The 27,446-nt window shown below is 33.9% G+C and overlaps 1 protein-coding gene across 4 annotated transcripts in view; it reads left to right on the top strand.

Moving 5' to 3' along the window:
* Blimp-1 (PR domain zinc finger protein 1) overlaps nucleotides 1-27,446 on the top strand; it is a 109,983-nt gene that overhangs the window by 32,800 nt on the left and 49,737 nt on the right. For 3 of the 4 annotated variants that reach the window (XM_081760153.1, XM_081760150.1, XM_081760154.1), the window contains exon 2: nucleotides 9,873-9,960. In XM_081760153.1, coding sequence (XP_081616279.1) covers nucleotides 9,952-9,960 — 9 coding nt within the window. In that variant the 5' untranslated portion in view covers nucleotides 9,873-9,951. Of the gene's footprint in view, nucleotides 1-6,748; nucleotides 7,148-9,872; nucleotides 9,961-27,446 lie in introns of those variants that run through there. The other variant, XM_081760151.1, reaches the window with a different exon arrangement.

The following is a 27,446-nucleotide window of genomic DNA, read 5'->3' as shown; positions in this document are numbered from 1 at the left end:
CAGACATCAAATCTAAGCAAAACGACAAAAAAGCGCTTAGTGAACTGTTTGCAATGGTTGTATAGTGTTCTTAGATCTATAGTAAAAAAAAAAAAAAAAAAAAAAAAAAATAAGACCGTAAGAAGATTTACAGTGGATAATTGTGAGTCAATTTGACTCAAAACGACCTGACAGTATTTGTATGGTAATGACTTATTTAAGCATATAAATTTCAAGTTCAAGTTTAGGATTGTTATGACAAAGCAAATCATAAAAGTAGTAAGCGAAAGTCACATATTGCTATATATATATGCAACCATTCATATTCTGGCAATTTTCCAGCTTTGATTATCTTTATTACAGAAAAAAAAGTTTAGAATATTTATAAAATAATGTCAACAGAATAAACATCAAATTAAAAAAAAGTAAAGTAATACGAATATGATAGATAACCTTTCTTCATCTCCAAGCTCGTGATACGAATACGTCGATCTGCTTTTGTTATTTTCTTGCCTTGTTTCTCAAATTTATTGTTATATAAGAAGGTCTGGTCAAGCGTTGCGTAAACACATTCAGTGTTACAATGTCATTTCCTTCGAGTCCTTTGAGACCCGACTTCCGTTGCAAAGCTATTTTGTTTCGCAATTTTTCTATCTCTATTTTTCTCTTGTATAACTGTTTATTTCACTTTAAAAAAAAAAAAACAACAATTGTGGCGTCTTTGAAACTTTGAAACTGATTCTTTTCCTTTTCTTATATATATATATATATATATATATATATATATATATATATATATATATATATATATATATATATATATATGGAGCTCCGTCGTTAAATGAAATGACAATTTAGTTTAGCGTCACACGTTTATAACCTTTTAGAATAAAGGAAACTAATGAAAGTGAGTAATTGTGAAATTAAAATTTTTGCGCTCTTTCACCGGGAATCGAACTTCGAACCACGTGCAGTTCAGTGCGGTACGGTAGTTCAGTGGTAAAGCGCTTCCCTCTGGTAGGTGGGATCCCTGCGGTTCGATCCTTGGCCAAATAAGTTTGTGGTAGACATTATCGTGTCCGTTAGTTTGCTTGCACATTCTCATTCCACTAAATCTTCCATCATCATTCACTGGTCTTTATCATCGGGCCCCTTAGACTAGAGAGCCTAACTGTGGAACGTTAAATGAAACATTTGAAAGGTTTTCTTTTTCGAACCACTTACATCAAAGGCTTAATCATAAGCCACTAGACCAGCAGGGAGAACTAGGAGATCCTTCATGTCTATATGATTATCAGACAAATTTTAAGCATAGAAGACACATGTTCGTTTCCCGCTGAAAGCTCATGTTATTCAAATCCCATGTTAATCTAGGTGTTGTACATTCATGCTTCATATAGGATCGATAGTGAAGTCGGGCGTTGGCTAATCTTCAAATGGGGGCTGTGATGGTTCAGTGATAGAGCGTTCACCTCTGGTGCATGGGGTCCTTGGTTCGACTCCAGCTCGCGCCAGGTGAGCTTTGTGGTGGATAAATACCGTGTGCGTGGGTTTTCTCAGGGATTTTCTGTTTCTTAACACTTTCTCCATTCCACCATCTCCTTCCTTTCTCATCATTGCCGTCTTCTTTAGCCTATCCCGCATAACCATGGGACGTAAAACTTATATATGTATTGTTATTTTCGGCATTACTATTCTATCGTCTAATTATTTAATGCAGGGTGGCACAGTAAGGCATGTTAAATTTATCAATCTTTGTACACTCCAGAAATTTGACCGTACTTTTGTTGAAAGAATGAAATGTACGCGTATACTTCATTGTTTCAGCAAAAGTTTGTTTCTAAGTTCGCAGATCTTAGTTCAACGGAAAATATCCAAGCTTACACACTAATAGGTTTACAGTAGGCTTGCATGCTTTTTTCTTTTTTTTTCTTTTTTTTTCTTTTTTTTTGAGGAATACTTGGCTCAATTGGTAGAGCTCTGATCTCTGATATGAACAATCTCTGGTTCAATCACAGGTCATATGAGTCTGTTGAGCAGAACATCGTGTCCATGGATTTTCTTGGGATTCTTCTATTTCCTCCCACATTCTAGATTCCATCAACTCTTTCACTGATCATCCCCCTCCTTTACTCTAGAGAGTATTATAGTGGGAAGATGTAAACCTGAAAGAGTTGTATGCGTTTCATAGATATGTGGCAAAATACTACACATACCGTACCTAACTGTGAGATATGTGAGATTTGGAAATCACTATAATGTAATTAAGTGCTGAATAATGTTCTAGGCATTTGTGCAGTTATTATTATTATTATTATTATTATTATTATTATTATTATTATTATTATTATTATTATTATTATTATTATTATTATTATTATTATTGTTATTATTATTATTATTATTATTATTATTATTATTATTATTATTATTATTATTATTATTATTATTATTATTATTATTATTATTATTATTTCTTAATTTATTCCTTAGCAGAGATTTGAAAAAAAAGAAAAAGGTCAGTTATGTTACTCATTGCGCATAGAAGCCGGGACAAACCCTCTTCTGTTGTCCAATGCGCACCCGCATTTAGTCAGGATTGACTCCAGATGCGATAAAAAGACCCTGACCCAGGCTAACGCTTACCAGCTTCCCCCATCCCTTGCCTCAATGGTTGACTGGAGAAAAGAATTTTTTTTTAATTTTCGTGTATCATTTAACGACTACTAGTGGCGCCGCGCTCCGGACTAGTTTAGAACATATTCTGAATGAAGTCTATACTGCAGAATGGTTTCGTTGCCAAAAGTTGTCTTCAAGATTAATGCAATGTCGAGGATTGTGTTTCGGCAACTTCACATGGTTTTTGAGACCAAACTTTGAGAGACTTTATTCAATAGCGTATGGATCAAAAATAAAACGTTTAACATTCATGCACCGAAAGATACATTATGTTTATAAAGACTGTCGCTGCTTCGAAATTTTTAAAAAACAATTACAATATAGCAATAATGAAATACTTTTTTAATTTTTATTTATTTATTTTATTTTATTTTTTTAGTCGACGAACTTTTCAAACCGAGGAAAGTTTACCCTTACTACTGGGAGCATTATCGAGGAAGATGACATCAAAAATAAAAAATGTGATGTTTAAGTATACATATGTCAAAAATAGAAACATGTGATGTGTATAAATACGTAAAAAATAAAAAAAATGTGATGTGTAAGTATAAATAGGTGAAAAATAAAAAAGTGATATTTAAGTATAAATATGGAAATAAAAAATTAATAGGATGAGAATGTGGGAGGAAACCCTGAGTAAACCCACAGATACCAAGTATGAAAGGTGGGCGCTCTACTACTGAACCCCCCCCCTGAATGTAAAAAAAAACTATAATGTATTTCAGAGTGAAATTTCTGTCAATTGACGATGTCAGAAATTGATCATAATTCAAGGATAGGCCTATTCCCTGAAAATATATACAGGGTGTTTCAAAACAACACCGACAACGTTTGAGAGGTGATTCCTGGCACAAAGATAAGACGAAAAGTGTAGACCGATCTGGGTGCACAAATACTTCCTTTCGGAGTTACAGACTGCCGAAAACATAAAAAATGAACTGATGAAAAATGAATAAAGTCCATAGCTCTAAAACTATCGGACCTACCGTTGTTGGGTCAAAGGAAGCATTTGTGCGTCCAGGTTGGTCTATATTTTTTGCCTTATCTTCATGTCGGGAATCACCTCCCAAACGTTGTTGGTGTTGTTTTGAAACACACTGTATATTCTTTCATGCTTTATACGACAGCTTCTAGGACAAATTTTGCAGTTCAAAGTTCTCTCATTCTCTTAATATATATGCAAATACGTCATTTCGAAGCAAAACCTCACCGTCTATATATGAAGGACCGTAACCAGAGAACGAAGTGTCGAATCAAGGTCGAGTAAAAGACTTAATAATTTATTTTGAGCTGCAGATTCCATTAATATACCAAATGAACAGGCAAGCAACATATTCCTTTCGTGTCTTTCACACGCCTACTTCACATAGATCTTGAATATATTTCCTAAGCTTGTTTTAGGGTTTTAATTAATTGACCTTATTTGTAGCCGTTCTCAGCGGATTCAACTCCAGAGCGGAAAATAACATACTGTGAAATATTTTCTAAATTAGATTAGAAACAAATAGCTTCCTTACATTTTTTTAGAACGAAAATATTTTAGATTTCAGCTAACTTTTTAAATTCATTTTTTAAGAATAGAATTTCTCTTATCATCTTCATAAACTTCCTATTTATATTTTTCCACCTGAGCGGACGTATTAATACTATGACGTGTTTGAACCTTAATTACGTCATTACAGTCTTAGAAGGAAGAAAATCATACATTTGACTCAGTTCACAAATAAAAAATTGTGTAAAAAGTGTATATTTTGGGTTCACTCGAGCAGACGATTCTACCAAATAGAAAATTTATAGATAAAACCTAACCGTACCTAACTAACCTGAAAGCTCTAACCTAATTTAAAAATCTGTAAAAATTTGTTAGAACTGTCAGCTCGAGTAACGTCGTATATTTTATGGAACAACAAAAGTCTTTATGAAGGACGCACCATAAAGGTGAGGAATTGGATAACAAAATCAGTGAGAAGATTCAAAAGTAGATCTTGCTTTAGGGGAGACAGATGTCAGGGTAATTTAGAAGGGTTACATAATGGACGATTGGAAGGACCCGTAACCCTGTCTAGAGCAAATATATCCAAACTCACGAGCCCAATTCTCGAACTTGAGCTCATCAATTGAACGGGAGCCAGAGTAAACGCGAACCGCATTGAGAATAGCGATCCTGATCCAATGTGAACAAGCTTACAAAATGGCCATCTTTGGTTCAGAGGAGTAAGTAAAATAATCTAACTGTAAGAATATAAGTACATAATACACTGTATTTATTGTCGTAAATTATACTGGTTGTACCGACCACTAAGAGAAGAGAAAAAAATAAGATTGTAACCTTTCGAAATGTGATACTGTAGACGAGTGTTGACAATTTATCTGATGAAAGAGAACTTGAAATATTAGGGGAGGGAGAAATAAAACTAAACACTATTTCGAAAAGAAAAGACAGGAATATCGAACTAATTACGAGGCATGGAAGAATTATCAATGCATTAGCTACTGACGAAATTGTAAAAGGAAAAATACCTAAAGAAATGCCAGAATTAAAATACATGGACGAAATAATACAAGATAAAGAGAAGAAAAGGAACAGTCTTGTTATAAAAAAAAAAACTGACCATCCATCTTGTTTTGTAAAGCCTTGTACTCTTACTGACAGCTGGAATTAAATAAAACATGTATGAATTTTAATTGTTCAATCGAGATCTCTGTTTAAAGCCAAAGTACATATTAGAATTTGCTACCAGAATATGATCTTTTGAAGCAAGGTGGGTGGACAAGATTTTTTTTTTAACAAGATTGTACATGGAAATGAAAAATGTGGTCCAGAATAGATTAGAGCTGCCTCAAACCAATCGGAAGTTCACTGAGCCGAGGTGAAGATGAAGAAGAAGAAGAAGAAAGACCGACTTATTGGAATCATATTATGATGAAAATTTGCTATCCAATCAATAACTTGTGAGTTTGACAGAATTAAAAAATGCCATTTTGGTAACTCAATCGAGAAATTAAGAATACGTACGAGGAAGAAAATACTATTTTGTGGTATCCTGAACAAAGTGTTGAGAACAAGACACACAAAGTGTTTCGTGCGTAGTATTGTGCTATATGAGTCAAAAACATGGACATTGCCCAAAAATGATGGAAAACGACTGGAAGCTTTCGAAATGTGAGTATGGAGAAGAATGGAGAGAATTAGCTGGGTTGAGCGGAAAACGAATGAAAGGGTGTTAGAAATGGTGAGGGAGAAACTGGTTGGGACATTGGCTAAGAAGGAACTGTATCATGAGGGACGTGTTAGAGGGTATGGTGGCAGGAAAGAGAGGGGAAGAGAGGACGAAGGAGACTACAATTAATGGACGGTATTAACAGCGAAAGACCGTGGAGCAAGGAAGCTACTCAGTTGCAGCAAGTGACCTGCCAATAATGGCAGAATACCTATGATGATGATGAGTACATACGCAATATTTGATTGATAAGAATTTTGACCTTTTAACTTTTTTCGGCATCTCATTCGGCGCAATTAAACAACTGATTATTATTTCATTGAGGGATTTTTTTTTAGCTAATCAATGAAAGTATGTTTTACTTATAAAAAATACGCACATAGCAGTCATATGATATATACATGTGAATATGTACGTTACTTGATATTTTTTGTGTGACGCGAATACTGTACATTTTGGACGTCATTAAAAAATTAGTATATCAATTTCGCAAGTTTTGAAGTTGATTCAATATCTCATTTTTTTCTTCTCATATAAGTATATATGACTTTTTTTTTTTAGATACCTAAAAATGATCGCTTTTTTTCCTTTTCTTTCGCACACTACAAACCATACGTCATACTATCAAACACAGCAGAGTGCATGTATATATATGTTCTTACTAAGTACACTTCTCTTATCTCTTTACGCGTGATAAAAAAAAAGGGGGGGAACAGATGAACTGTTGGGGAAAGGGAGGGAAAGAAGAAGAGTTGATTATCTTCTGAACTTGAAATGGTTGTCACTGACCTATCTCTAATGACACATATTCAAGGCTATCAGATATTGTGTTGGAATAACACGGCTGTTCGTAATCAGACTTAATACATTTAGCAAAAGTGTCGTGTGCTATAAAGACGACAAGAAAGTTATTCTCCGCTAAAAACGTCTCGCATATTTATATTTGTTTTGCTCCGTGCGATGATGACGGTGTGATTATTTTGATGATGAAATATTGGTGGATTTGTTTATAAACACACAACCAAACTGCCCAAAGTGACTTTTTTTTTCGGTGATATTACGGAAAGTAAGCTGCCTTTTTTGTGTTTGTTTTTAACTAAGTTTTTTTTTTTCAATAGTGTGTGTTCGTGTTAAGCTGTTTTGTTTATAAGCTTTACCAAAACAAACTAAACTGTTTGGGACCTATTTTGTGTTACAAGAGAACTGACACGGTGAATATATATTGTGTTTAATCGACTGGAACACATAACAAACTGGACGCTTATTTTGTAAGTATTATTGTTTATGTTTGCTGGTTTGTTATTGCTACAATCCTCTTTCTACACAGAGCCTACACAAATATGAAACGTGATATAAATTAACGTGAGATAGATATTGTTGTTGGAATAACCATGGCGTGTCTAAGTCTAGAAGGAAAAGTAAGGGGGAGGGGGTGGCAGCCAGAATCCAGACTGTGATAAGTATATCATGAGTTTACTATAAATTTTGAAAAATATATAAATAATAGCTTAAATTATTTTTATCACTCAAAAAACTGTGAGGCCTATGCTCCCTCGGTCTTCAGCTAGATCCAGCATTGATAACCAGTGAGCGAATCTCAAAATCTTTGATTTTGAGTTAACACTATTACTTTAAATGATTTTTTTTTTTGGGGGGGGGTAATCTACTAGTGGCTTCGTCTTCTCATCAACTTGATATCTCCAGGAGGGGGGGGAGGGCACGGTGGCTCAGTGTTAGAACGCTCTTAGGACACAAACGGCTGGAGCGTGAATCTGACTAAATTGTCTGTTCTATGTGCCGAGTCTAGTAGAGTATGGAGCCTTACGTCCATCCAGGCTTTATTTGTCTCGGCAGTACGGAGGCCAATTTATAACCTACTGGAGGCCAAGACAAAATACAGAAACCTATTTTATGGTCATCTTCTTTTACCTATTAGAAGACAATTCACTGAATATACATAATTCACATTTTCTGAATTTTTGTTCAATTCTGCATGCCTTACAATTTCTTTCATGTGTTTAAGCTAATTAAGGCTTGAGCTATAAATATTTTTTAAAAAATAACTAAATTATATCTGCATTTTTAAAAACAAAAATCGGGCTGGTATCAAATGGTTTATCTTGTGGAATAGACTTGGAGACAAAAAAAGTTAATGTATCGTTTCAGGTATATTATGATGGACAACTATACTCTTCCTGTTATGCATGGAGTTTTAAGAAAAGACCAAATCATATATTTTGGATCTTTTATTCATGAACCAGATAATATACGACTCGCGGGCCTCCGTTTGGCTATTAGTGTCCTACGTTCTTTATCTTTACCATAGTTTTTGAGTGCTAAATATTGTTTTCTCCAATCATTATGCGTAGCTTCTTTAAAATTAAAAAAAAAAAGCCAGAAATGTTCAACGCAAATAGCAGAGTTCCAGATAATTTAACCTCCTACGTTCTCTTAAAAAAAAAGAAAAAAGAAAACTTCGCAAAAATAACCTGTATTTAACTCTGGTCAACTAGTCAAGATGTCCATTGTTAAACAAGCACTTTTGTCTCTTCGGGATGCGAAAAAAGGCTTTATTTATTCAATAATGGCTTCAAAGAAAGAAAAAAAAAACCGCAGAGGATATTCAATCAATCTTATCGTGTGCATGACGAGACATTTATAGTTGTCGACTACTAATGAAAGTCTACTGAGAATTTCCGTGTCTACACGAAGTTTTAAAATAAGGAAAGACCTAGTTCATCGTTTTTCAAAGAACAACCGTTAATTAAAGAATGATAATATGGAAAAAGATATGTAGAAAAAGGTATATTGGGGTATTTTGAAGCAAATACCATACTTTTTTCAGTACCCCACCTAGCCCCCCCTGATTGGCGTCCTTGGATTCGAGTGAAGATTATAATGCAACCAGTCCACAAAATTGTTCAGTTCTTGTTACGTGATTTCCATAGTCCTAATAATTCCTAATCCATCGTTTCATTCTAGCCCAATTCCCTAATATTTAGTATTCTTCGTAGCCTTTCTAACCATAACACAAAATGAACTGGTGACCCTATACCTACTGTACTACTTCGCTTGTACTACCTACTAACTTTAAGATAAGTCTGGGTAGAGAGCTGAAGTTGAGAAAAAATATACACCTTTTATTCAATATTTTTTTTTAAAAAAAAGAAAAGCTCATATAGTTTAGATTGTAAGGTTGATCGTATGCAGTAGTTATGAAACTATCTGCTTCTGTGGCGATGAACTTTCAAATTTATTAAATAGAATATTAATTAAAGCACGGTGGCTTAGCGGTAGAGCGTTCATTTCTGGTGCATGGGGTCCTTGGTTCGATCCCCGCTTGAACCAAGTGAACTTTTCTCTCACTTTCTTCATTCCACTCTTTCATTCATTTCTCATCATCACCATCTCCTTTAGTTTAGCCGGCAGAACTGTGGGACGTAAAACTTAAAGATTTCATTTTTTTATTAATTAAAGCATTCAGAGGTTCTTTTTAAATGATTCTACTAAAATGTACTCAATGTCATGAACATATAAACAAACTTACAATATCGATTTCTGTATTTAAATTTCATTGATTCACACCAGAATAATTAATGAGTATGTTTTCTTTTTAAAAAAAGAAAAGAAAAAGAAAGGAAGGAAAGAAGGAAAGAAAATGAAACAAAATTACTGCCCACCTTCCACTGCTACCTAGACACAACAATATGAAAATAAAATCTTCAAAACATTTACCCTAAAAATATCTCCAGACATGATGTTGCTGTTGAATGAAAAACATATTTCACTTTCCATTTTTTTCTCACTGTGTTTTATCCAAACAAATGATAAATAGGTTTATATTGAAGATTTTTTTTAAAATTATTATTATTATTGTTCAATTTATCAAAGAACACGCCACCTGTGGCTTAGATAATGAAAGAAAATGTCTCTTTCTTCTGTTCATTTTCTTTTGTCAACAGGGAATTCACTTTCTTTTGTCCTTTCTTATAGGTTGAAGGTGAGGAGGCAGTCGGCCAATCACCGAGCTGCTAACATGGATCAATTGCTTACGTCAGACCATCTCTAAACCATGAGACAGGTAAGTGACAAAGTTCTTGTACATACTTTTTTTTGGGGGGGGGCTTCGTGTCTTTCTTTTCTCTTTCTCACTCATGTACAGTCATACCGCTTTACTAAATAATCTTGGAAGATATAGTTGTACGAGTACCCCAAGAAATAAATAATTTGAACGTATGAAATAAGACTAGTGAAATATCGGTATACGTGATTCTTCATTTTTTTTTAAACATGACTACACATGTATAATGTTCCCCACTAGACGAGACAGAGCTCCTCTAATAGAAACATTTTTCGAGACGAGACATTTTCACGACACATTGTTGAGACGCATCAAGTCTTGTGTTGTGCGCATCCTTTAAAACATAGTTATTGTATACAACGTTTTTCAATGAATTCAACCAATCTTTTTTTTTTTTCAGACAAATTCTTCAATTTGGTTAATTAATGCAGTGGTTCTCAACCGATGTGTTGCAACACATTGGTATGTCATGTCACGCAGTCCCCTATAGGAGTGTGTGTCGCGAAATTTAAGAATTTATTTTTAAAAAAACATGAAAAATTTAATAATAATTAGTTACAATCGAGACAGACTGTACCAGTCAACACCTCTAACGGCAGCATAATGCTCAGTGCTATGTAGTGTCATTATAAAAACTAATTGTTTTCACAATAATAATAATAATAATAATAAAATATCATACAATTGTGTCACTTCAGTAAAGTGTGTCTTCAGTCAAAAAAGGTTGAAAACCACTAAACTAATGTATTCTGTTAGATAGCTTTTTAGCTTGGCATAATGTGGTCAATTACATCGATTTCCATTGGTGTTATTTCTGCCTTTCTCGATTTAAAAAAAAAAAGAAATAAACACTTTAAAAAAAACAGCTAATTGTAAGTTTCCATACGTCTTACAAGTAGATAGAAATTTAAAGACAAGGAATAAATGAATATCTCATTTGATCCTCCTGAAGTGTAATTAGAGCTTTGAATACACTCATTGTGAGGACCAGCTACATATAAAATCCTTCATTACAGAAACCCAAAAATCCCATTTTTAAAAAAAAATCACTTGTTAAACGAGAATTTAAAAGAACTGATTCAGAATATCTTCCTTCTAACCAAAGACTTGCTGACTATTATAGAAACCGATTCGATACTTAAAAAGAAAAATGGCAGAAGAAATATTGTTGCTGAACAATATTGTAAAAGATAGAAAATGATAAAAGAATTACCAAGGAGTGGGTTATAAACTTACTCTAATATCAGATACTTAAAAAAAAATTACGGCAATGTAATAATTTTATGTTCCTAGAAAAAAAATGTTCAAAAACTTGTTTTATTTATGTGTGTACATGTATTGTTTTTTTTTTCTTTTTTTCTTTTTCAAGCTACTTCGAACTCCTTAGAGCGTTACACCCTGTTTCAGAGAAGAGATGGTGTATAGCTCCTATATGAGAAAAAAAAAATGTTCTGGAAGTTCAAATTCTGAAGCATCACTTCAGGTCTTGTTTTGGGGGCGGGTGAGGCAAAATATGAATAGTTTCACGTTTTACGTTAGAAATATTACTACAGATATATGATTGATTAATATATATATATATATATATATATATATATATATATATATATATATATATATATATATATATATATATATATATATATCAAATTCTTGTGGGGAGAGAGATCGACCCTCTGTTGTTCCCACATTACACCCCTGATCGAATTATCCCGGAGCGGTACACGGACTATTTTGAAAAAAAAAAAAAAAACTCGATTCAGACAGTTTCTCGTGATTTTTTTAAAAAAATATTTATTTATTTATTTATTTTGCGTGTGTAAAGATACAAGTAAAACTTCTAATACCAGAATGTTCCAGTTGTTCATGCATTCTACCACAAGACACTTAACGCAGTGTTTTAGAGAATTCAACTTAGCTCTAAAGAATTTAACGCACAGTAAAGTGAACTTCCGAATATTTAAGCAAAAAGTGACAAGAGTATTCGTTCGTACGTATTCGTTACGTATTTATGTATGCATTTCGGGGACGGGTTGAGTATATGAATGTGTGTGTGTGTGTGTGTGTCTGGAGCCAGGAAAACGCTGTCGCTCCAAATCCTTGAACCTCAATATTTCTCCAGTTATCACCGTCCTGTTCTCACCTTGACCTAACCCACTCTTCCTTTTGCTGTGACGCAGTTTGTCACTGCGCATGAGCGGCCTTGAAGAACAAGTTCCGACGGATCGATCCCTGTAATACAATGTTGCACTCCCCTGCTTATTTTCCCGGCAGAAACCGGTTAAAGCGACTACGGTAGCTCCGCCTATTTTCCCCTTACTTCTTTTTGTTCTCAATATTTATTTTTTCTTTTTTTCTTTTTTTACCGTTTCATCATTCGGTAATCTAGCTTTACGTAATATGAATGCATGACGAAATATCTGATGCAGATGCAGTGGATCCATCTACTTTACTGTGTACGTTAAGTTGGCCACTATTCCTTCATTAAAAAAAAAAAAAAAAGTTCTAATAGAAAATAGTACTCTTAGAGTAACAAAAGCATGACTACTTTTAATAGTAATTGGGACATTAACCGGTTTTTGAAAATATTTTTTTGAATACCAGTTCGGTTTTATTTCAAAACCGGTTTTGGTTTCCTATCAAAAACTTGTTTTGTTAAAAACCGAACGGGTTTTTTTATGAAAACTGAAATATTTGTTTTCCTACAGTCTCAGGCTTTTATAAAAAGCGGTTTTGTGCATCTCTAATTTCTATATGGTTTCACAGAAATTATAGGCTGTCAATTATGTAATAGGTTTTACTCTAGTACTTCATAACATGGCCATCTTTATGAGGAACTTTGGGAAGCTTCACGTCAGTAGATTTTAAGAGTCTTCATCCCGGCGAAATTAAAATACCGCTAATTTTACAGTAATTATGTGATATCTTCAAATAGATAAAAGATAATCGAAATGTGAAACAAGAGCGTCCTAGACAATATTATTTTACATAAGAAACAGTTATCACGACTCCCTTATCTGCTTTCGATTTCGAGCCATTTTGAAAATCGGCATTTATTTTCGCGTTTCTAAACAGCTGAAAACGGAAAGCCACTAGGTGACTTGTGATAACGGTACCTCACGCAAAATAATATTGTCTAGGGCGCTATTGTTGCATATTTCAATTATCTTTTGCCTATTTGAAGATATCACATAATTACTGTAAAATTAGCGGTATTTTAATTTCGCCGGGATGAAGACTCTTAAGGGTCATAATATTTTCCGTCTTTTCGTAGATTATTTCAATGCAAAAATAAAATAATTTTCATAATCTAAGAGTTACGGGTGTTTGACTTCTTAATAGGATTTATTTTGAACTGGATTTTTTTTTTTATCCAAGATACTGTTATTTTTAAGTTGTGGACAATTATCAAACTATTTTAGATATTACCTTATTTAAATAATTATGGAAACTTTCTAGTTGACCTTTTGAGTCCGTAGAAAAAGCAGTGAACCTTATATACTAGTCGACTTATTGAGTCATAAAAGTATATATTTATAATTTCATAAATATACCAAAGTGTATGGTCTCAAAGGTATAAAGAGAACGTGGTCAACTTACGGGAAAAGTACGGTTTCGTATGTGTCCAACATATGGAAAATGTATGTTGTTCAGAAATAAAACAAAATAGTATCTTCATAGTTCCAAAGATACGTGTCCAACTTACTAGGAAAACATTATTTCAGAAATATGTGGCCAACTTATGGAGAAAATACGTGGCTCAGATATAAGAGAATAGGGTCTTCATAGTTTTAGAGATACATGACCAAATTGTGTAGGTGGCTAATGTACGGAGAATGTACATTTCCCTGTTCAACTTATGAAGAAAAGTATGTGATTCAGAAATCTGAATAGAGTCTTTATAGTTCCAGAGATGCATGGCCAACTTGTGGGGAAAGTACAGTTCCAGAAATTTGTGGATAGACCAAGAAGAAAGCGATTTTAGGAAGGTAAACATCAATCCTGATAGCATTTTCTTGACGAAGAATAGGGTCAAGTCTGAGTCATTTATTTTTGTGAGGATGAGCTGTCGCGTTTTTCAGTGAAGAACGCAGAAATTCATCAAGGGGATTCCAGCTCTCAATCCCATAGCCTTTCAGGACTCGAATGATCTTTGTAAATATATGCATTTATTTTTCCGTTATATCTTGCTCAAGGGAGGAGGGGATTATAACCCCGGAAACCCCCCTTGGGTACGCCACTGGAGCTTTTTCAATCAAGAATTAATTGAAATATTATACATAGTCCATTATATTTTGAATTTTTGAAACCAAATCTCGTATTCATGAAAGGAAATATATTTTTTTTAGTTTCCAAATATATTCGAAATTGCTAGCTTGCAACACTGTTGAGCATTTTTTTTTTTTTGCGACTCGCTCAAGCGAGGTCAAAGCATTTTTTCTTTTTCTTTTGAACTTTTAAAATGGAAATAACGGAAAATATGGAAGTGTTACAGTACATAAATAATGATTGTAAGTACAGTACTTACATAACAGCTTCGTGAAATAATAATGTGGGGGAACAGACAAATAGAGAGTTTGGTTCTGATTCTCACTGGTTTCTTCGTTGGGAAAGGTCGTGCTATGGGTTTGGGTTTAGACAGAAATGGCGGAAAGAATGGTCTGGTAAGCTATGCATGGATCGAACTTGTGTCACCACAGTGTCACGCGATCCACCTCATGTTGGTACTTCCCAACGGCACTGGCTGCTCAGTATATTTGTAGGTGTAGCACAGACAACATGCAGATTTCACCTGTAAGTCATTTGCCTACTATACAGGATATTCGTTTAAAATAAATGACAATGAAGCACAAAGCACTGTTATATTTTTTTTTGAATATGCTCACAAGTCGTATGTTTCGCACAGTTTGTATGTACTTTGCTCCTGCAATTAAAAGAAATCTTGATCTACAGATCTATTGTTAAAATGTTTTTTATTTTTTTTGACTAACTGTCTCGCTTTTCTCGCTAACACATTTTCGCCCAGTGAAGTATGATTATTGGCCTTTAAAATAATAGAAAATAATCTACCATTTGTACTTCTTTTTAGCCGAGTCCCTTGTTTAATCACCAATCGTTTACTAAAGCCCAGTGCACTTAGCCATAATGGTACTTAACAGTACATACCGGGTTTCGCTTCGACAATATTTCTAAATTGAATTTCCTTTTCTACGAATAGACAGTGAATATTACTGAAATATATATGTACGAAACTAATAGCTGTTTAAATAATTATTTTTCTGATCAGTTCCGTTCAATGATAATTTTGTAGTGCACTCCACTTGCGCACAAATACCGGCACCTTCATCCGGGATTGTGACTGCTACATGCGGAAGTGCTGAAAGACAAGTTCTGGCATGAGGAAGAAACACATACTAGCGATTATAATTCGTTTCTAAACTTCAAAATACATTTGAAACAATAAAGATTTTTTTGAAATGCTAATTATATTAATTTAATAGTTAGAAAATTATTCAAAAAGTAACATTTTTGTAAATGATCTACGCATATTACAAGAAAGTTTGATTAGATACGGTTTCTTTTTTTCTTTTAAACTTTTGGTATACATATTAAATAAGAACAAAACTCACTACAATGTTGTTCTCTGCTCATTTAAAAATGTATGGTTAATATTTGAAGTGCCGAAGTACAGTGCAAAAATTTTACTACACGCCAAAGCACCAGAATATAGTACTCATGTCTTAATTAATTAAGTATTTCTTAATTAAAATACGAACTGAACGAAGCATTGTTTCTAAAGAGAAAAAAGCACCAGTACGACTAACTTTGTTATAAATACATTCTTGGTAAACTAAAAAAAAAAAATGACTAAATAAAGCACTTTCTTCGACATAGCTGTTAAAAAAAATACTTCTGTTGTATGTAAGCAGAGTATAAACTAATTTTAAGTGCAAGGATGATTTCCCACCAGTATTTCTGTTGTATCAAGGATAATTTTATTTTTCTGTGGCTTCTTTTTAACAGTTCCGCTTAACATATACGCAAATTTAAAAGTTTACCACACAGTCTTGGGCATCGAATGGGCTTACACCATAACTATATTGCTACCTAAATGCGAATTTCATGGACATCACAATGGTTGCAGCTCTTTATTCTGATATTCAGCAATTCGTGACACTATAGACGAATTCAATTCATACTGCCATATTCGAAATATAAGTATATCAGTTTTATATAAGTCGAAATATAAGGTTTTTTTTTTTTTTTTTTTTTGGTAAATACCTTATAGATACAGATGTGGTACTAGAGAGTGCAAAGTTGATTTTTTTGTTGTTGTTGTTCTTTTCTGCGTCCTCATTATGTTATTTTTGTGCGTTTAAATATGTTTTACAACAAGATGTGAAAGAAAAGACAATGTTTTTCGATTGGGACTTCGTTAAGAGAAGAAGGTGATTCAGAACGGAACCTTCTATGCGACGCTCGTAACGAAACAAGTGACCCGGTCCCGAACGTAAAGTTGTTCCAGGATTCCGGTCTCGGTACCGCTAAGTGAATATTAGTATAGTACAGTCGGGTAAGAAAGAAGAAACACGTTCACTAATTACTTATTAATCAGCTATACTTCCTGTACGAACCTCAGTGTTGATTTAAAAACATCACGTTAACATTTAAACTTTAAAAATAAGAACTTCTGTGAATTCTGTTCATCATTTGAAATTTATTGACTATCTCAAATGGAAATTCTACTTTAACGTCCTTTAAGCTAACGGATCGTTACTGGAAGTGAATGATAATGAAAGAATTCGTGGAATGAGAATGTGGAAGGAAACGAGAAAATCCATGGACACATTGTTGTCCACCACAAATTCACAGAGTCTGGGAACGAATCATGGACTTCTCATATCAACACATTAAAACAACTGTTTCACAGGTATGCACCTTTTAAGACAAGTGTATTTTTTACACTGCCACAAAATGAAACAGGACTCAGAAAGACGCACAGTTTGTCTACTTTAACCCGAGTTAGCTTCCCGAACAGAAAGAATGTTGGTGTGCGTGCCCCTAGGCCTCCTCCCCTATACACAAATCAAGCAAATAGTCTACATAAATTAAGTTTTCGCAGAATAGACTGAAATTTTCTTTTTAAAATCACGTTAAACTAGAAATAATTTAGGTTTTCTCTTTGTTTGTTTCACGAAAAACTGCGATTCTATTGGATACTATTTTTTTTAACACCCTCCAGCCGAACTCTTAGCGCGAATTTAACTTGAAAGTAAATTTGTTACATTTTTTTTTAAAAAAAAAAGAAAGAGTCTAAAAACAGTTCGTTTATTTGGAATTTAACGACTCCTGTCAATACTGATTGATGGTATCGGATATGAGAAATGGACCTTTACCTTAACGCGTGAATTGAATGCGAATATTCTGTACCGAGGCGATAATGTTATTTTTTTTTAATCAACCAACTGCCTTTTAGCTGAATGATATATGTTCAATATACTAGTTCACTCTATCGTCGTTCTTTCTGGCTTTCTAGCCTGAAGTTCGCTACCCCTTCATTCAAATTCTTCGATTTCATAACTGGGTCAGTACCGGAAACATTATATAGTTGTGTGCGTATATTTTTTCTTTCTCGTGTGAAACAAAATTTTCTTATTAAAGATTTTTTTTTTTAGAACCGTTACTTTTAGTTACTTTTTCGGGAATTATTTTCGCATTATGATTTCAGACAATCAAGCATTTCCAATAATTAATGAAACAACCATTTTGCACTATCGATTCACCCAATTTCCGGTCTTGAGCACACAAAACATGTCGGATATGGTGTGCTACCAACATTTCTGTATGCAGTGAAATATCAGCAAAACATATTCGTAGGTGCTTGGTTTTTGTATTTTGTGTGTGTATGTGATGTACCTTGTAAATAATTACCAAAAAAAGCTTTTGTTTGATTTTTATATATATTGTGACAAATAACAATTGATTTAATCCTTCATATGCACATTCGTTTTCCTTTGTACGTACGCTGTTGTGTGCTAGTTTATTGTAATCAATAAGAGAGCATAAGAAAGGTTTATACTATTTCGAAATCCGATGTAATCCGAGTGTTAAATAACAAAATGAAAATACCAAAAATGCATGAATATTTTTAAAAATACTTATAACAAATATAATACAACATATAATTATCATAACTATGATAATTACTAATTGATAAGGTATAAAAGATAACATTATATGATGTATAATGTGACATTTTAAAAAAATCTTGAAGATGATGTTGTAAAGAAATTTTATTGGCCTAAATTTCGCAACTTATACATAATCTCTTCTAAAATATAATTAAAAATTACATCGTGTAGTTTATTATATACAGTGATGTTAATAATTGCGTGAAAATTTTCTTTGTTGCATCTTATTATAATTCAGGGATGCAAATAAGCAACAACATTTTACCAACCCAAGGAAAGAGGTACTAGCCCACATCCCATAATAGAAATCACTTACTTACCTTCGGTATGATATTAAATACTCGTCCGGAGCGGGCGAGTGCTTATTTGTATCCCTGTTATAATTAGATGTATTTACATTCTTGGATTAATAATACTACAACCGGAAATTTTATTAAACCGATATAACTATGAACAAGATACCTATATCTAGCAAAAATAGTTTATAGTGAAACGTTTCGATGTCATAGCAGTTACTTCATCAGACGCAAGAGATTATTCTTTTCCTCTGATGATAATACTGCTATATTATCGAAACGTTATACTATATATTGTATTTCGTGTTAAAAGTGTATACACTTTTTTTCATAATTATATACAAGCGAGCAATGAGTATGAAGATTAATATATATATACTAAAACTGTATTATGGTATTTACACAATCATGTTCAAAAATGCCAAAAAAAAAAAACATTCATTTTGCACGCTGTCTTTTCGAATTATGGATAATGTACAGGGCCGTGCCGTGGAAAATCAGCGCCCGGGGCGAGAGTATACGACGGCGCCCCCATACATACATTCCAAGCAATTTTTCCTATCTTTTTCCTTTTTTCTCCCGAATTTTTCGCTCCCTTACTTCGGCGCCCGGGGCCGTCGCCCCGCTCGCCCCCTTCCCCCAAGGCAGGCCCTGATAATGTATGAGGCTTACCAGAAAAGTCTTCGAAATGACGAAGAACATATGCGCCTTTAGTGTAAGGCTACCATACCACATTTGTTACTTAATTTTTTGCACTTAAATGATGCTAAATTAAAAAAAAAAAAAAAAAAGTAACATATCTCAAGTTACAAACAGCGGTACTGAACTGTTTTCCGTTGTTAGGAACACATTCCAAGCAATTATCTATATATATAAAAGAGAACGCACAAATCCTTTGTTACCTCATCACGCTAATACGGCTGAACCAATTTCTTTTATTTTTGGGGGGTTATTAGGATTTGGACCCTAGATGGTTTTTATCATATCACTTTAATTTTTAATTACCAGTGTCTTGAGATAATTGACCATTCAAGTGTCCATAACGTACAAATCCTTTGTTAGCTCATCATAGCTAAATCTAACCGTATTTATATGCAACCCACATGACCGTGTCACTCGGCGGGTTAACATAAATGACAGGCGATATAATGTTAACATTCTTCTATGGTTTTTATCATATCACTTGAAAGCGAAAAAGTAAAAATTATCTAAGTAACAAAGTTTATTGCGTTCCAGGGTGACCGCAGCGAAGCGGGGTGAACGCTGCTAGTTGACAATAAAGTAGAAAACTTACTCCATAAACTTTTGTTATTATTAAGCACAAGAGCCCCTATTTCTCTCTAGCTCTGCGGCGGAGGAAAGGGGCTAACAGATGTATGTATGGTTGCAGACAAGGGTCTAAGAAGGCACATATGAGGATTTTAAAACAAATTGAAATCAAATTATGTCAAATATTATATATTTATAAAATACATATAACAGGATACATATAGTCATTATGAAGAAAGGCCCCCCAATTACAGAATTGACTATATTTGTATAACGTTAAAAAAAGTTCGCTATAAACTTTCTGCTGTAACTAAAAATGAAACTTATGGAAGAACATGGGGATCCACATGAGGGTTGGGTGACCCGGGCCCCCTAGGATCGGCGCCCTTGATTAAATATTAAATTTATGGATAAATGATTCCTTAGGGCGCATCTAATTTTGTCAGTTGGGAGAATAGTCCTAGCCTTATGTGAACAAAGGAATTAGATGGAATTAAGAGTCTTCATCCTGGCGAAATTAAAATACCGATAATTTTACAGTAATTATGTGATATCTTCAAATAGATAAAAGATAATCGAAATGTGGAACACGAGCGCCCTAGGCAATATCATTTTACATGAAAAACCGTTATCACGACTCACTTATCTGCTTTCGATTTCGAGCCATTTTGAAAATCGGCATTTATTTCGCGTTTCTAAACAGCTGAAAACATAAAGCCACTAGGTGACTTGTGATAACGGTACCTCACGCAAAATAATATTGTCTAGGGCGCTCTTGTTCCATATTTCAATTATCTTTTATCTATTTGAAGATATCACATAATTACTGTAAAATTAGCGGTATTTTAATTTCGCCGGGATGAAGACTCTTAAACTTGTAAAGTCATCTATAGACAAAAGAAACATGTGTTTAATGTAACCACTGAACGCGACATGCACACAAAAACTCCACGAAATCGAAAGTCTATTTCTACATTATTTTGTAGAGTAAATCAACTTATGTTCCACCCTGTAGCTGGGGTATGGTTCAATCCTACTGTCCACAATATATTAAAAATGGGTTGCTTTCTATTGCTTAGAATCTACTATATGTAAATAGCTGACGCTGCGTACTTTTTTTTTTTTCCTACGTAATGAACTCACCTTAAAGTCTCCACTCAGTAAAGTAGCGCTAAGATGATTTGCGTTAACCTTGTACCTTTTTTAATGGAGATATTAAAGATCTTTGCTTATCTCAAAAGATTCGTAACGAGCTCTGTTGTTTTATGTCGCAAGGTCGCGTGTGACGAGAAGAGATGACAGGCATTGTTTCATCACAAGTAAAGGCCAAGACATTAAAAGGTGTTATGAGGAAGGAAATGCTAAAACCATTTAATCAATTCTATTGAAGGTGAAAATATACAAAACAGAATCAAGTACTTTCAATGCGTTAAATTTGCAATAATGTGTACTTTAGATGTACACGTAAAACAGTATCTGTAAGGTTTCGTCCTTGCTTTCTTTTAAATAAGAAAATGTTACGAAAATTTATCCTTAGCAGTATAATCAATAAAATTCCCTAGAACTAGATAAGCTAGAACAGAATATTACAGTGTAGTACTTAAAAAAACTACATGGCAGCAGGTTCTATTATATGATAAACTCACCAATATCTGCAAATTTGATTTGCTTGTATAAAGAGGCTTAAATGTAGAACTACACTTACACACAATGGAATTTTACGTCCCGTGTCAACACCGGGACCATATGAGACGGGATTTGAGGCTTAGAGTGGTATTCAAAGTACTATTAGGAATTGTATTCTAGGTAAGTACCACTACCGGAATTCGAACCCTGGTTCGTGCGCACAGAAAGTACACATGCTAACAAAAAAAAAGTAATTTTATTGAGATCTTATCTTCTTAAACGTTTGCTCTGAAGACAAAGAAAGCAATCTAACTAAATTGTGCCCTTGTACTTTTGTACTTTGCAATCTTGAATCAAGACATATATATACATAGCGTAATCGAAAAAGAAGTTGATATCCACAGTAGAGGGATCTCTTTAAGCTAACATTGTACAGAACTTCAAAATAAAACATGGAAATTAAAATAGCCAAGCTTCAAGGAAACTTCTTTTCAGTACTATGCAAGGATGTTTTTGCACTAATGAGAAAACAAGATAACGAATACTTGAAAGCAAGGTAAATTAATAGATATTCGATAATTTATTTATTTATTATGTGAAATCTCAATAGCGACTTCGGTTTAAAATAAACAACTGTATTTTAACTTGTGAAGTCGTTTTCTTCCTCCACATTCTTTCACAAGCTGCATTTTGAAAACGTGATTATTGGGTATATAATGAGCATACGCAACGTGGTGACTGGCCCCTTCGTAAATTTTAAAGCATAATATAATGTAGGATTTCATACAGGAGCGTCATTTCAGACTTTGCTTGGGGGGGGGGGCAAGACCCCTTGATATAAGTAAAATTTCGCGTTTTTCACTGATTTACTACTATTCTATTGATAAAATCTATATACATCTCAAACTCAGGGGGGGCAAATGCCCCTCCCTGCCCCCCTAAATGACGCCCCTGATTTCATATGAGAATACATACAGGTTAGATGGTTATTACCCTTATGTCATAATCCATTTTCATTGCCAAACGTCTCCTTATCAAAACAGAACGAGAAAAAGTTAATACTAGATCGGTTAAATGTCTTTTCATAACAATAATGTAATTATTTATGTCCGTTTAAAAGTGCTGTAGGCTTACCGCTATCAAAATAACTATAAATGAAATTTACAGTAATTCAATATGATGTAAGAGGCCTATTTGATAAGCGATCTTACATGTCGTAACTTATACTTACTTCAAATATGTATTAACCAAATGACTACATTAACTTAGTTCATGTAAGGTAGACTTACGTTGTGTTAGCTTAGCTGCAATAAGTGTATCTTAGCTTAGCTTACCTTAGAGAAACTTCGGTGAGGCAAATTTAGCATAGATTGGCCTAGTTTTAGCTATTGTTTTTTTTTTTTTTTTTTAAGTACTACAATTACAGCCCTTTTCTTATTCATGTGCAAACAAACTAAGCTAAACATTTAAGGTCGCTACTGGAATGCGATTATTTAAGACATTAGCAATTTATTTTTCGTTATTAAGAAACTCCTCCTTTACAGTTCTTATCTATATGAATGCATAAAGTAAATCTGTACGAACCGAAGTCGGAAGAGGGGAATCTTAAATAGATATTTGATTCTTGCACATTCCTTTTTCATTTGCACCGTACCGTATTCTATTTATAAATTATCATTTTAGGTATCCGTAAAATGAATCTATACCACTCTTTCGTTAGGGTTTGCACATTTCTTTACAAAATAATTTTTGATCTCATTCATACTTACAATGCATTGCAAGTTTCATACTTACAATGCATATCTAAAGTAAAAAATAATTTTAAAAACTCAAAGCAGAAAACTTTTGCAGTAGATTATATAGTATTCTTGATTTTATAAAACGATAAAACAGCACATAATTACTAAGAGCACCCTAATATATGTATTGCTAGGGCGTGTCATTCTTTTTTTTTTTTTTTACATAAACATTATGCAAAAAAAAAATACTATATGAAGTAAATTCAATTATTAAGCGGAGTAGAATGCAAAGTACTTCACTGTATCTTAGCTATATACTCAGCTGTTTTCACCAAGAGCGAATTCTTCTTTCTGAATTTTCTTTCAGGATGGTACGAAGAACATGAAAGGATCCTCAAATCTTAATAACAACTATCCGCACTGGAATTCTTGATACTTGTGAGAAAAGATGAGTTGTTCACAGTCTTCAATACTTTTGTTATTTCTGTTCAGCAACAAGAGCCACCGCGTAGTGGTTCAACCATAGCGTGCGATAAGATTTGCGTCACACTACGATCCAAGGATCTTATAAAATAGAGGATCTGCCCTTACAACAAAATTTTGAAGCCATATGTCACAGTTTCGCCACCCCTACTCTGTCCACTCCGCCAATAGGATCGCAATATTTTGAGCCAACAATCATGGCGGAAACAAAAGTAGCCAATCAGACTATGGCGGAAACGAGAGTAGCCAATCAGGCGTGCCGATGCTCGGTTGTTTTTTGGCTTCATCGATTTAATAGGATGACGATACATATGGGCAGATCCTCTATTTATAACATCCTTGCTACGATCCAACGTTACCGCCATCTGACAAGTGAAGACTAACACGTGTATTTAAATCCTGATGACAGAGCTCCATTTAACGACAACAAAATTAATCCATCCGCTGAGAAATATAGTACCAACATTTAAGAAAAGTTTACCTTAATGCTTATCCTAGTTTAATTCATCAAGCAAAAGCAAAAATTAATTTTATTAAAATGACTTATTTTTTAAGCTTTTTTTTTTTTTTTGGTCTGTGTGTGTGTGTGTTAAATTATTAACCGTTAAAAGCTTTAAAAGAAGTTTTTTCTCAGAGAAAATAGTTCCACACTCTACAGCTTTTTAAAATACTGATTCCACAGATTGCAAAGTTGATTCATTCTCTTTTAAAGAAACAAAACTCTTTTTCAAGCCAGTTAAATTTATTTTTAGAGGTGAGAAATTATTTGTCTTATTTTACAGATCTAATTTTCTCATTACAATCTAGTTTTCTTATTAAATGACAATAATAGCTAGGTATGGTTTAAAAGCAATCTGAGATGTGTTTATTTCTGTTTCAGGTTTCTAGATGAAAAATATTAATTGACCTAAAATTATGGTTTAAGTTTATTTTGTTCGAATTCATCTCAAAATATGAAAGACCACTTGTTTCAACGTTGTAAAATCGAAGATAAAAGACACTGAGTTATTGAGTTAACACTGCCAACACTGATTAATTGCTAATGATGCTATCTCGGTTGACCTTGGTTCATTCTTTTAAATGCAAATTGTTCACTGACATGCAAATTAATTCCCTCTCTTATACCCTATAACTTATTACATTATTATTCACAAGGGTATTGTAAAGGAATTTATTTTATTTCTATTATATGGGTAATTATTAAATCGGCAATGTTTGTCAGGAAGGTAAATTGAAGATTTTCCATTTCTCATTCAAATTTTCATCTAGTTCCCAGGTTAGAACTGCTATAAATGTTTCTTCTACTACCATAAATAATAGTTCTTGCTTTTAGTGCTTCCACCCGTGCTTTTACTTCGATTTCCAATTGGAGCGAATGCGGCCTTTTCAGTGCAGTCTTTTGCAAATCTTCAATCAGTTTTTCATATGTAATATATACAGAGTATCAGAAAAAATTATCACAATATTTTGGAAATGTGTCCCTCATATGAAAATAAGAAAAAAAAGTTCATATGGACTTGTGGTCGGAGGTGCATAGTTTCGTTGTTGTAGGGTGCCGAAAACGTGAAGAATTGAACTTTAAAGGTCCATAGTTCCACTACTATGGGACCGATAATAGTCGGATCAAGACATCACTGAGGAACTAGTATGTAAACTATCCAAATATACATCTTTCAGAACCTCTGGCACTTGCACAATCATTTTTAGAGGCTGCTTGGCAGTACTTGATCACTCTCCACCTACCTCTCTAAAAATTTTTGTGCAAGTACTGGATAGTTCACACACCAGTTCCTCAGTAATGTCTTAAGAGGCCTCATCCCGGCAAAATTAAAATACCGCTAATTTTACAGTAATTATTTGATATCTTCAAATACATAAGAGATAATTGAAATGTGGAACAAGAGCGCCGTAGACAATATTATTTTGCGTAAGGTATCGTTATCACAAGTCACCTAGTGACTTTCCGTTTTCAGCCGTTTAGAAACGCGAAAATAAATGCCGATTTTCAAAATGGCTCGAAATTGAAAGCAGATAAATGAGTCGTGATAACTGTATCTCATGTAAAATGATACTGTCTAGGGCGCTCGTGTTCCACATTTCGATTATCTTTTATCTATTTGAAGATATCACATAATTACTGTAAAAATTAGCGGTATTTTAATTTCGCCGGGATGAGGCCTCTTAACCCGACTACGATATATCCCATAGTAGTGGAGCTGTGAACCTTTAAAGTTCACTTGTTTCACGTTTTCGACACCCTATAACTTCGAGACTATCCACTTTTGAGCACAGGTCCATATGTACTTTTTTTTCTTATTTTGATGTGAGGAATCTGTTCGCAAAATATTGTAACACCCTCTATATATCTCTTTAATTACACAATAGAACGATTATTGATGAAAAGAAACACAAAGAAAGAGGAAAAACATAAGTTTATATCCAAGAATTTCCAGATCACGGGGACAGAACTACCGTAATCGATACACCACGATGTGTCCTGTGCGTGAATATTGATTTTAAAGCTAATTTTCAATTAATCGTCTTGTCCAATCATTAAGAAGCTAATAGTGATAAGATAGATTATAATGGTAAACATAGTGTTACAAATAACATCTCTTCAAGGCCAAGATCTTACTGAATTCTTTGTTTTAATTTTATTATTTTGCCAAAATCACATTGATACGGTGTTTCGTCCACGTGAATTTTCACTTTACTTTGTAATGTGAAGTAAATTCAGTGTTTTGTTACAAGTATTTCTTGCTCTATTACCGAATCGTTAGAGGTTTTAACCGAATAGTTAGAGAACATGCATTTGGTCTTGTGGCCCCAGGTTTAATTTACCGATCCGATCGATCCGAGCTCCCACTTTGTGGTAGACAAACACCATGCGCGTGGGATTCTTCCGTTTCCTTTCATTTTTCCTCGTCTCCCTATTGTCATTCATCTCATTATAACCCTCTTTCTGTGCTCGATGCAGAATCGTGGGACGTTAAACGAAAATATATACGTAAATTATGAAGATTGTGGATGACCAGGCGACTTTTCACTTGATTGATGTGTGGTCTTCAATTATCATTAGTTATTTTCGTTATTTTTAGATTGGAGATCTTAATTTTAGTACCCCAAATTGCTTTACAAAGCTCCCAGAGAGATTCTAACCCAGGAACCTTGGACCAAAGGCATGTAAACTAACCATTCTGACACGTAAAAATGATATCTTTGAGTTTAACGTCCCACGGTTATGCCGGTTAGGCTAAAGGAGACGGTTATGATGAGTAATGAATGAAATGGTGGAATGAAGAAAGTGGGAGGAAACGGGAGAACCCCGAGAAAACCCACGCACACGGTGTTTGTCCACCACAAGGTTCACTTGGCGGGGATCGAAACCGGGACCCCAAGCACCAGAGGTGAACGCTCTACCACTGAGCCACCGCGGCCCCCCCATTCTGACACACGATAATACAATAATAACAATACATGACCTATATATGAACATAGAACTACAAATCGCACTGCAATCTCACGTTTCTTTTCTAACCTTACGTATGATTATCATAATGTGACGTTATCTACATACGCAAATCATTTCGATTATTCTATTCGTTAACCTCCTTAAGCTAACGAGTCTTTAAATAGGATTCAAATTGAAGTGACTTTAATTATCTTACGATTGTAGGCATTATATTATCATATAACGTATAAAGCTAGAGATAATAAATGATTTGGCTTATATGATAGTTAAACCTTTACGAAATTATTTGAGAGGATATTTTATGTTTGATTGAATGCTTTTGTGCCATCCTTGGTGACGACTTCTTAAGTTAAAGTATTTTAATGGATAAATTGTGAATCTGGATGCATAATATAAAGAAGGCAAGTAA

Source organism: Thermobia domestica, chromosome 5 (genome assembly GCF_964235325.1).
Source record: "Thermobia domestica chromosome 5, izTheDome1.hap1.1, whole genome shotgun sequence".
NCBI lineage: Eukaryota > Metazoa > Arthropoda > Insecta > Zygentoma > Lepismatidae > Thermobia > Thermobia domestica.
The sequence above is the reverse complement of the archived record's forward strand: the minus strand, read 5'-3'. Positions and strand labels throughout refer to the sequence as shown.